The 12,364-nt window shown below is 38.3% G+C and overlaps 1 protein-coding gene across 2 annotated transcripts in view; it reads left to right on the top strand.

Annotated features, from left to right (window-relative positions):
- DOCK11 (dedicator of cytokinesis 11) overlaps window positions 1–12,364 on the top strand; it is a 277,634-nt gene that overhangs the window by 97,394 nt on the left and 167,876 nt on the right. For both annotated transcript variants that reach the window (XM_056125843.1, XM_056125842.1), the window contains exons 8-12: window positions 1,157–1,334; window positions 1,743–1,822; window positions 4,092–4,175; window positions 8,952–9,092; window positions 10,300–10,512. In XM_056125843.1, the coding sequence (XP_055981818.1) occupies window positions 1,157–1,334; window positions 1,743–1,822; window positions 4,092–4,175; window positions 8,952–9,092; window positions 10,300–10,512 (696 nt within the window). The remainder of the gene's footprint in view (window positions 1–1,156; window positions 1,335–1,742; window positions 1,823–4,091; window positions 4,176–8,951; window positions 9,093–10,299; window positions 10,513–12,364) is intronic.

The raw sequence follows: 12,364 nt of genomic DNA, 5'->3' as shown, positions 1-12,364 counted from the left end.
CCGGAGGCGTACAAAGACATAGCTGCTGGTACTCAACGGCCTCTAGGACTACCCTTGCAATGTTCCACGGGGACCATGTAGAGAATTGAACAGGGTTGGGCACATGCTAGGCATGCATTATGACTGCTGTAACACCTCTCAGCCCTCTCATTTTCTCTTTGAGCTAGATTTTAGCCTAGACATTCTCCATATTCGAGGTGGCAGTAATAATTTCATGGAAGCCGATTCTGTTTTTCTTCGATGTGACTATGATGCATTTCATAGTATGCATGGAAAGATGAATTAGATATCAAAATGGCACTTCATGGTGTGATATAAAGCAAATAGCAATTGAACGCCTAAAGCATAAATGGTAACACTAATTGCTTCATTTTAGGAAAAGGAACACAAGTACCAGAATTAATCAGGTTACAATGAAATGTGTTTTTGTTTCATTTTAATGTTTTTGGTGGGGGCAGTATACCTGATGGTGCTTAGGGCTTATTTCTGGCTCTTTTCTCAGGAATTGCTCCTGATAGTGCTCTAGGGACTGAATGCTGGGGATTGAACTTGTGTCAGCCACATGCAAGTCAAGCACCTTACCCAGTGAATTCTCTCTCAGACTATAGGAATTGATTTTAAAAATACATAACTATGCAGGGGAAACTTTAATCAGGTACTAGTAAAACATTAGCCTTTGGGAGGGAGAGGATTTGGGTCACATGGGATGTTCAGGGGTTATCCTGGCCTCTGTGCTCAGGAATGACCGCTGATAGTTCTCAGGGGAATATTTATGGTACTGGTGTTCAAACTAGGGTTGGCCAAGCAAGCAAGCTCCTTACCCCCATGCTATATTCTTTGGCCCATCATTTGCTTGTTTTCATGGTAGTAGTTTGAGTATATAAGTGTGAAGTCTGTTGAAAGGTCTTAAATGATAATACACACCAAATAGCATTTTGAAACTGCTTTTCTCCTCTACTACTGTGTTGAGTACAGTTGACAGGGTCATTTGATGTCTTGGAGTTTCTGTTTCTAGTTGGAAGAAGCCATCCTTTGAGGAAAGTATTGGCACCGTATGTACTGTGCTAAGTAAAAATAAATAGATGAAATCTCATATTAAAAGAGCCACTAAACTAACTGGTTGCATTTCCACCCCTGCTCTGTCTCTTTCCTTTAGTGCCCCAAGATGCGCCGTCATGCTTTTGAACTCAAGATGCTTGATAAGTATAGTCATTATCTGGCTGCTGAAAATGAACAGGAAATGGAAGAATGGTTGATAACTTTGAAAAAGATTATTCAGATCAATACCGACAGTTTGGTGCAAGAGAAAAAGGAGACAGTAGAAACAGCACAAGGTCAGACTTTTAAAATGATGCAGTATTGAGGTAATACCCTTCAGCATTTTTAATCCACAGTAATATCCTTGGGGCAAAGTGAATATAGAACTCTTTATCTTGACGGTTGGCCTACCTTCTTCATTAAAAGGGAAGATGGAGGTTGATAGATTTTGAGGGGGCTGTTGTTTTTAAAGAGTTGACGCTGCATGAGCTGACACATGAAATACAACTAGTCTGAAATGCATAGGGACTTCATGGCAGATTTTCAAAAGTCCATTAAAGTTTCCCCTTTGCTTTCATAATCAGAATTCTTTGCAGTAAATCTTGTTGGAGAGGCTGGGGTAGGAGAGAGAGTTAGGATCTTCCTCTTTGGTGATTAGTAATGGTCTTCATGCTTTGGAACATCTGCTTTTAATAAATTTACAGATGATGAAACAAGCAGCCAAGGAAAAAGTGAGAACATCATGGCCAGTTTGGAAAGGAGCATGCATCCAGAACTGATGAAGGTACATCTTCCTTATGGCAATTTGCCTTCAATGGAGACAATGCTGAATTCCATTTGGCAGTGCTATTTCTAAGTTACAAACCACAGTAAATTTGTGAACAGGTAGCAATGGCGAAAGAAAAGTTAAGTATTTTTAAAGTGGGGACTTGTCCCAGCTAACAGATTGGAAAGTCTTATTTTTTTTCTTGATTAATATTATCTGCTGTTTATTATTTGGGTTACATATCGTGTATCATTCACACAATATTCCTCATTCAAGGGGCTACTGATAGAGATTGAACATGATATTCAAGCTAATGATTTGAGTATATTAGTCTCAAGTGAAGATCATATCTTTGCTCCATATGTAAATACCTAGATGTAATGTATAGGACTAGTTTCATCAGTTTAAGGTTTTTTTTTTCTTTTTTGCTTTTTTGGGTTACACCCAGTGATGCTCAGGTAATATTCCTGGCTCTGTACTCAGGAATTACTCCTGGCGGTGCTTGGCGGACCATATGGGATGCTGAGAATCGAACCCAGGTTGGACGCATGCAAGGCACCCTACCTGCTGTACTATTGCTCTAGCCCCTTCAGTTAAAGCTTTTGATAAACAGACATCATTTGTGCTAATTACTCTGCTCTTTGTAGTTTGAAATGAGCCACTTTTGAAAGTATAGAGGTGATTAGCATGGTCATACTATTATGGATAAGAAAATTATCATCTATTCATTTGTCAAATCTCTTTATACTGAGACTTTTCCCTGAACTACCAAGTCAATGCAAATTTAGAAGTTTTTTCATTTGATCTATTTTTTAGTTTTTAAACCATTTTTATTGAGGTACCAAGATTTACAGTATCATTATACTTTTTTATGTACATCATTCCAACATTGCTCCCATCATGGGAGAGCCCACTTCCCTCTAACAGTGTCTGAATGTCTCATGGAATCATCCCCGTTTTGCCTTCAGTGTAAACTCAATTCTATAGATGAATTCTCCAGTTCCAATAACTTTTGACCATTTGTTTTTTCCTTAACATGTTCCTTTTTTTGGTTTTGTCTTTGGGCTACTCCTGGTGGTGCTCAGGGCTTATTCCTTCTTGGCTCTGTGCTCACAGATCACTCCTAGCAGACTGGAGGGACCATATGGGGTTCCCGGGATCAAACCCAGGTCAGCCACACCTTATCTGCTGTACTGTCACTCCACCCCCCATTTCTTTGTTTATCTCAATTATGGTAGACATCCTTTTTTAATTATTACCATGGAGTTAGTGACACGTACACACATATAGAGTAAACTTTTGAAATTCCACAAAATTGGTAATGATAAGTTGATAATATATATTTTAAAGCTGTATATCTTTCTTTTTTACAGATATATAATTATAATTTATTAATGATTCTGTGCTAACATTTTAAAAATGTACATGAAATATAAATCCTTCAAATGAAACATTTAGTGAGAATTAAGAGAATTAAGAAAACTTTATAATGGGAAAATCTAAGTAGATCTATAAAAGTGTGTTTTATCCCAGGAAAGGGAATATTGGTTTATGTTAGAAAATACTGTTATAGATACTGCTTAAGTATCTGCATTCATAAGTAAAAGGGTGTAATAAAAATTTACATGTCTTTAAGGAATATAAAACCTGATCAGATATAGGACCTTCAACATAAGTGAAATATTAGTTATTAAAAATGTATGAAAAATTCCATTTAAAAACACCCTCCCCTGTGTTATAGAACACAGGTTCTCTTAAGCTTCAAAGCCTTTCTCCAAAAGTGTGGGATATACTCCTGATCCTCCAGTCTAGGGTTTCTGTAATTTAGTATAGTTCGATGTATAACTTTTCTGAGGCATTCTTAATACAGACTATGCATTACACTATGTTTTTCTTAGAGTAATTAAAAACTGTAATACTCCATAGCTAGCATCACGGAATACATGAGAATTAAATAAATGATAAGATTTCTCTCTCTCTCATTTTTTTTTCTATTGCACCCAAAACCTTTCAGATTACTTTGCTGAGTTGAAGCAGGTTGTTTAGTAGTCTTGATGTTATTATTTTAAGTATAAGAATGTGATCCATAGTTTTACATGGGTCACTGTTGACAGTCCACGCTAGGAAGCTGTTCTTTGTCTGTGGTGTATAGGGATGGAGAATAATATGTTTTTAGAAGCTGTGTCAGATTGCTAGTTTCACATAAATGAGATATTTGCATGCCATTTAATACTGTTTTTACAGAAGAGATGTTTGCTATATGTCTCTATTTCTTTTCTAATTGTAGTATGGAAGAGAAACCGAACAGTTAAACAAACTCAGCAGAGGAGATGGAAGACAGAATCTCTTTTCATTTGATTCAGAAGTTCAGGTATAAACGGTTGATGTCTTTATATAATCAACTTCTGTAAAATGTTGAAGTCACTGTTTGCTTCACTCCTCAAAGTGGATAAAGAATTTCAGAGGTGGATTTGGTGCTCTTTTAAACAATTGCCTATTTCACTGAATGATCATCACCACCACATAATTCTCATAACCTGTTTTTAAGTAATAGCACATTTTAAAAAAAGCATTATATAATGATCACACCTCATATTTCTGCAAAAAATATTTGCATCAAATCTGTGATAATTTTGCAGTGAAATTCAGTAAATACAATTATGATTTAGTAGCCATGACTATCAGAGATAAAAAAAAACTTAAATTTTCTGAACTGCGATTAATTTTCCAGTTTTGATGTAGGCCTGTAGCCTGGGTATTTTTTTGTTTTTTTTTTTTTGACAGTGATCAACATTTTTATTACTTCATTTTTTCATTCCAGTGGTTTTGTGCCTTCCCCCAGCTCTATCTCATTGGCTCCAGAATCCTTTCTGTTCACTGTGGCTGGCTATGTGGCCTTGAACATACCCCTCTGACATTCTCTGCTGGTGGAGGTGTGGCTGAACCCTGGGTCCTTGGCTAGGCAGTTGCTTCTTCCATGGCCTTTGCTCCTAGCATGAGCTCATGTGGCTGCTCCTGTGATGGGTGACCTGGGATATTTTACATGTTTGGCTTAATCCCACTTACATTAAATAGTTCTGCAGGGAACTTCAACTTTATGTGAATGTATGCAGAAGAATTAGGCACTTTTGTTAAGATATACATAGAGAGAGCTAATATTTTATTCCATGTATTTTAAGTTTTTTTTATATGAAGAGGCACAGCCAGCCATGCTTAGGAGACTGTGTGGTGCCATGGATCAAACTTGGGACAGCTTCTGTGTGAAAAACATATACTCCACCCATTTGAGCTATCTTCCTGCCTATAATTCTATGATATTTTAATGAAATTTAATGAGGTTGTTTTTTGGTGAAGGATTAAACTAGAACCTCACACATACAAGGCTAGTTCTCTACAGCTCCACATTCACCAATATTAAAATTTTTGAACTAAATTCTTCCCGTGATATTTTAAATGAAATTGTTGGTTTGTTTAAATGGAAACATTTTGCATATGAGAGTACACAAATACTTTTAATAGTAGAAAATAATTTAAAAGAAAATAAAATTATTAAATGGAATATAAAATTTTTTCTTTTTATTTTTTTCTCTGAGATTTCTAGTGATAGTCTCTGGGACTCCTGAAATAGAAAAGTATGTGTTATATAAGCATCACAGTTTTTTTTATCAATGAAAATATATCTTGAAAATACAAAATAATTTGAGAAAGACTGATTTCCCCTTTTTCTTTTTGCTTCATTTGATCTCTTGAGTTATTTTTCCAGTTTGAAATGAAAAAATTATATTTAGTCTATAAACAATGTAAACATTTTTTCTTAATAAAAATATAACAATGGACTAGAGAAACTTTTGAAAAATGTTTCCTTAATGTTATCCCATAGTAGTATTACACTGCTGGTGTAAATTATGTGACTTAAAAAAATAAGAATATAACAGGCCCTGGAATACTCTAAGATATTTATTTAGAAATTTACTTGTTCTAAGCATCTCAAGGCTTAGGATTTCCCTCACCCGTCACACCCCTCCTCCTCCCCGCAAATGATTAGGCTCTAATTGGATATGTCAGGCTCTTTCATTGTATACAAAGAAGCCAATTGAATGCGGTTGAAACTAAGTCCAGTATCTTTAAAAACCTTGTGGTGTGGTGTTTTTGTGGTCATGGAACTGTACTGCCTTTATACTTGAGTTGTTTGTTAGAGTGAGTTTGTGAGGAAATTGTAAGCACCCCCAGTTTTACCTTTTCTAAATAAGATGTTACAGTATCTACCTTTCCTTTCAGTTTAGTGTTTTTAAAAAATTCTGTTGGGTTCTTTTTGGGCCATACTAAGTAAGTGATGCTCGGGAGCTACTGCTCTTGAGTTTTGTGCTTGGTCGTCACTCCTGGAGATGATCTTGAGGCCAGGCATTGCCAGGATGGGACCTGGGTCTCCTGTTTGCAAAGCTTGTGATTAGCCTATCGAGCTTTCTGGCCTTCACATTTCAGTGTTTAGAAGCACATTTTTGGTTGTTTTCCGGCCATACCCGGTGATACTCTGGGCATACTTCTGGCTCTCTACTCAGGAATTGCTCCTGGTGGTGCTCTGGGGAACTTATGGTGCCAGGGATAGAACCTGAGTTGGCTTTTGGCCCCGTGCAAGGCAAGCACCCTCCACACTGTACTAGTGCTTCAGTCCCTTAGGGGCACATTTTCTTTTTTTTTCTTTTTTTTTCTTTTTTGGTCACACCCGGCAATGTACAGGGGTACATCTGGCTCTGCACTCAGGAATTACCCCTGGCGGTGCTCAGGGGACCATACGGGATGCTGAGAATCGAACCTGGTTGGCTACATGCAAGGCAAATGCTTTACCCACAGTACTATCGCTCCAGCCCCAAGAGGCACATTTTCTACCCCAGACTTAGAGAATAAAGAGACACTGGCTGAGGGAAAGGGATGACTCCCTCCAACTTTGAACAGCCAAGGCCATGCATATGCACAGGACTCAGAAAGCATTTGACCTCACAGACCTCAGAAAGGAAAGGATTTGGGGTTTGGAGTGGTTGGTTCAGTTTTCCTTCACATTCCACTGTCTGTGTAAGAAAGGAAAGCAGATAGATAAATGGGCGGAAATTAGAAATGATCTCCATGGCAATGCCTTGCCTGCTTTGGCTCCACAGATAGATAAGTGTTTAAGAGGGAGCTGTCTAGTACCACACATTTGTATTTCCTTTGTAGATAAATAGACTCAGAGTGCGGAAAACCAGGATGCCAGATGCAAATATTAAACTTTCAGCTATTCTGAGGAGGATTTATTAGGCCTGAACTTTCCAGGCCTAATACCTGTTTTGGCTTGGCCTTCTTAGGCAATTGTGCAAGTCTCCTTTCTTGGCTTACCTTTCCCATTTTGGCAGTATGTTCTGCTCAGGTTCACACAATCATTTCCTGTCTACCATTCCTCTGGGTTTAATGAAGTCTAGGAGATTGTCTTACTCCTCCTTCCGTAAATAGAATGTAAGTCTGGTCAGACAGTCAGAATGCACAGATAAACTTAGATCGGCTAAACTATGTGAGCTGAGGAGTAGCCTAAGTTTCTTTGAGGAAGAACAGATTCCTCCTTGCTAAGAGGAATTCCTTGACTCCCAACTTCTTTTTTTTTAAACTTTTTAAAAAACCTTTCGAATACCGATGATTTTTAAAAATAGATCTGTGGCAGTGTACCACTCCCCCGGCTCTGTTAGGAGCTAAGCTCGGTGTTTATCAGTTTCCTGAGCAGACGCCTCTCCCTCTGTTCATCATTTAAACGTAGGTGGTCCCCAGGGCACTAGTCTTGTCCTCCTCCTCCTCACCTTAGATGCCAGTGACTCCTAAATCCAGATTTCCACTGAGATATCTCCTGTTTTTTTCTCCTCTCTTAGCAACATAGCATCAGGTTCTCCACATGCTAAACTGAAATCTTTCTACTCACTACTACCCCCAAAATCTGTAGCACTGTAGCACTGTCCTCCCTTTATTCATATTGATTTGCTTGAGCGGGCACCAGTAACGTCTCCATTGTGAGACTTGTTACTGTTTTTGGCATATCGAATCCGTCATGGGTAGCTTGCCAGGCTTTGCTGTGTGGGCAGGATACTCATGGTAGCTTGCCAGTTTCTCCGAGAGGAATGGAGGAATGGAACCCAGATCGACCACGTGCAAGGCAATCGCCCTACCTGCTGTGCTATTGCTCCAGCCCTCAAAAATCTACTATTCATTTTTGGTAGATTAAGTTAGCAACATCACTCTCTATCAAGTCTTCCAATTAGCAGTGGTGGTGTTACTTTAGTTATTCTAGTTTTGTTTGATTTTTGAACCATACTCATCAGTGCTGGAGGAGATTGATATTGCTGCTGTCAGCATTTATGGGACCAGGCAGTGCCAGGGGTCAAACTCAGTTGTCCAACATGCAACTTGTGAGCCTTTGAGCTACCTGCATGGCCCCTGGTGTTATTATGTTTCTAGTACCCTTGTTTGCCATTTTGACTCCCGAATTGTTCATCAAAGAAATGAAATTCTTAGCATCTTGGAGCAAACTGTTTCATGGGAAATAAAAAAACCTAAATAAATATACAGCAATAATGAAAAACTAAGTGAGGGAAAGTGAGAATATTAGTATGGTTTTATATTGGGAACTAAGAAAGATTTCTGTGGAAATGCCAATTGATTGGACATTTGATTTAAGTGAGGGAGTAAGTAATGAATCTATCTGTGGGTAGAGTGATTGATAAGACAGCAAGTGCAAAGGCCCTGAGATGGATGTATACTTGGTATAATGGAGAAATAGCTAATTGGACTTGTGTGTCTGAAATGGTGGGGGTGGAAAGACAAGAATGGTTAAAAGATGAGGACTAAGGAGTTTGGGAGGGAGGTGGGGAGTGATGACCTGAAGGGTTTTGTAGGTGACTTTTTCCATTGCCAACTGGAATTTTTCTCATTGTAAGAGCTTGTAGATTTTTCTCTTATAGATTGAAAAAGGGAAAAGGAGAAAGGCATTTTTCTTAGTGTAAGGCTTGTAGATTGAAAAATGAGAAAAGGTTCAAATGAAATATGGACAGAGAAGATTGGATTCTGTAACTTTTTTGTTTACATCTTACCACTTTTCTTTTAGAAATGACTTGTATTATCTGTTTTGTAGAGATTGGACTTCTCAGGAATTGAACCTGATATAAAACCATTTGAAGAAAAATGTAATAAGCGATTCCTAGTCAGTTGTCATGATTTAACATTTAATATCTTGGGTCAAGTTGGAGACAATGCAAAAGGACCACCCACAAATGTATGTATGATTTGCTCTTCAGTCAGAAAGGAAATGGCTTTGAATGAATAGTTCTTTGCTACATATTATGATTAATTTGATGTAGAAAATTTTCATACCCATCTTTCTTTAGTAAAAATATGTTTTCATGTGAGCAGATTCATGGGTATCTTACCTATTCAAAACAGCAGATAGTATATATAGCCTCTTGACATTTAAGAGAAGAGCATGTGCCCAAAACCTAGGAAGCCCTCGAGTTTGTATATTCTTCTAAATAATAATTTATTCTGTAACATTGGCTCATTACAATCAATAAGGAATACTCAAGCCAGTCAGAGATAGCTACAGATGCTTTTTTGTCAGCTCTCCTTAATATTCTAGAGTGAATTTATTATTTTCTGAACAGAAAATTCTAATATTAGCTGTCATGGGTCACTTGAGTTGCTCTGTAATTTTTAAAACTATAAATGTTAAAATTGCCAGAGATTGCATTTCCTGTTCAGATTTACTTTTCGATTGTAGTTTGGATGTTGAAAAATAGCTACTGTGGTGATTTCTCTGCTTACAAAGTAACTGAAATGTACTAGCAGACTTCCTGTGTGCAACGGGTTAATCTTTATGCCATCTGGCATGAAATTTCTCTCTGTGACCAGCTTTTAACTGCCATCTGTAGGAATCATGTCCTCCAGAACTGCTGATAGGACAAAGCTTTTGTCAAGTAATTTGATGTTGACTGATATTAGCTCTTATGAAATGTATTATCTGGAAAGCTGTAACATGACCACAGAGAAGATTTATTTTGACTCTATAACATTGGCATTATGTTTAAATAATTTACGTAAAACCACAGAGAATAGAATTTTATTCATAGAGTAATTGATGTTTTTAAATGTGGCTTTTGATTTTTCTGCATCACTTAAAAAATGTTAAACTTGTGAAATTATTTACCACTGACCAAAGTGAAAATTTGATAATCTATTATTTTAGAATGTGTTATTATATGCAAATAAGCTGCAGTGTAACCTCAGCTAAATGTTGAACTCAGGAATGCTGATTGGGGTATATGAGGAATGTAAAGACTTATTTTTTAATTTGTACACCTTTGCCACCAAGAGTCTTAGTTATACTTTTTAGCATGTGTGCTGCCAAAGTGAGCATAACATAATAATGTGAATCTTAGTTATAATTATAGATAAATGTAGATAACCATAAATGTTTTCATTTACAGGTTGAACCATTTTTTATCAATCTTGCCTTATTTGATGTCAAGAACAATTGTAAGATTTCAGCTGACTTCCATGTAGACCTGAATCCTCCATCTGTTCGTGAAATGCTGTGGGGTGCTTCAACCCAACTGGCAAGTGATGGAAACCCTAGAAGCTCTTCATCTGAATCTTTGATTCATGGAATTGCTGAATCTCAGTTACGCTACATAAAGCAGGTAAAGAGTGATTGTCTAGACTAGGTAGCACATTCAGAATAAGAAAATCAACACTCTGGATTATTTAGTAGTTTGAGGTCTGTGTTTTCATGGGGATACCACTTCTCTTAATTCTGTATAAAGGTATTTTCTGGAGACATTAAGTTGGAGGGGGAAAGTGAACACTAAGGAACATGTTAGTAATAATTGGCTGGTAAAATTAGCAACATAACATTTTCAGTAGGACCTCAAGGTGAGTCTCAAAGTCTTGTGATCTGGAATGCGAGACATGCAGAGATGAGAAATAAAGTATAGAATAAGTGAGCAGTGGAGTGCTCAGTGAAGCTATCAGTGAGATGTCAGGTCATTTGTTGAGCTACCTGCATCCAGGAAGGAACTAAACTGGAGCCATATTTGGTTGATTTGTATGTTCCCAGTGTTTAGCACTGAGTTTTCAAATGTACTGGCCTGTATAAAACTCCGAGGGGCAGCCAGGTGGGGCCCCGATGGCTCTTCCCCTACTGCCCACGTTCGGGGTGGGCCTGGGCAGCTTGCCCAGCCAGGGCAGCCTGGGCCATGGGGCAGACGGAGGACAAAATGAGGGCCAAGTTGGTTGATTGATCAGTTGCTGTTTATTTCATTCTCCCCACGCACCTGCCCCAGTCTCTCTGAGCCTCCTATTCTGGTCTCACACTGCTCCTCATTCCCAAACGCCCTACCACTGTGACATCTTAATACTAGTTATTTTTGTATGAACACAGTAAGAGATACCATTGAGGCTTGCAGGGCAACTCTCCTGGGGACATCTTACCACAGACTCAGACTACAGCACTCAGGCCAGATTAATCATTCCTAACCCTAGCAGGGTCTGAATCTTAATTATTACTTTTTGGATCATGACAGCATTTGCCCATGAACAAGCTCTTAACTTATAATTAAACATTATGGTGCTTTAGCCAGGCCCATCTTGATGCCAGGGCAGCACATAGCTTACCGCTTGTCCTGGTTCCATCCAGTTCCTTGTCGGGACCCTGCTTTGGGGGGCTCTAGGAATAAAGGGCAGCTGAGGCTTAGGTGAGAGAATACCCAGGAGGAATATATCACTGAGAGTCACATAACAAAAGCATACTCTCTTCTTGTGTCCATACAAAAAGGACATTACTCTGAATAAACTATGCAAAGGACTTAGGGAGAAGAGAAAAACAATATTTACAATTCAACAGAGCTCAAAGAAAGAAGTTACAAATAAACACAGAGGAATGGGAACACTGTGATGGGAGCAACCCAATAAACCTAAACTACCTGAGGCTATGCAGGAAGGATAAAACAGTGTTATCCTACACTGCCCTACAGTTTCTTTAATAGAAAGTGCTTCTGGGTGGACAGAGATTACTTCCACCTCCTGGATCAATTTAGTGACCTCCAGGAGCGGTATCACTCACTTTGGAAAATACGGGTAGAGCCCAATTCTTTCCTTTTCCTTTTCCTTTTCCTTTTCCTTTTTCCTTTTCCCTTTTCCTTTTCCTTTACCTTTTCCTTTCCTTCTTTTCTTTTTTATTGAATCACAGTGAGCTAGTTACAAATCTTTCATGTTTGAATTTTAGTCATACGATGGTCTAACACCCAATCCCTCCACCAGTGCACATACTCCACCACCAATGTTCCCAGTATCCTTCTCCCCCATCCTATACTTCCCCCTGCCTCTATGGTAGATAATTTCCCTCGTACTATCTCTCTCCTGTTGGGCATTATGGTTTGCAATACAGATACTGAAAGGCCATCATGTTTGGTCCTTTATCTACTTTCAGCGCACATCTCCCATCCTGAGTGATCCCTCCAATCATCATTTACTTAGTGATCCCTTCTTTCTCCC

The sequence above is a fragment of the Sorex fumeus genome, unplaced genomic scaffold (genome assembly GCF_029834395.1).
Source record: "Sorex fumeus unplaced genomic scaffold, SorFum_2.1 ptg000058l, whole genome shotgun sequence".
Taxonomy (NCBI): domain Eukaryota; kingdom Metazoa; phylum Chordata; class Mammalia; order Eulipotyphla; family Soricidae; genus Sorex; species Sorex fumeus.
Note: the sequence above shows the minus strand (reverse complement) of the source record. Positions and strands in the feature narration are given on the sequence as shown.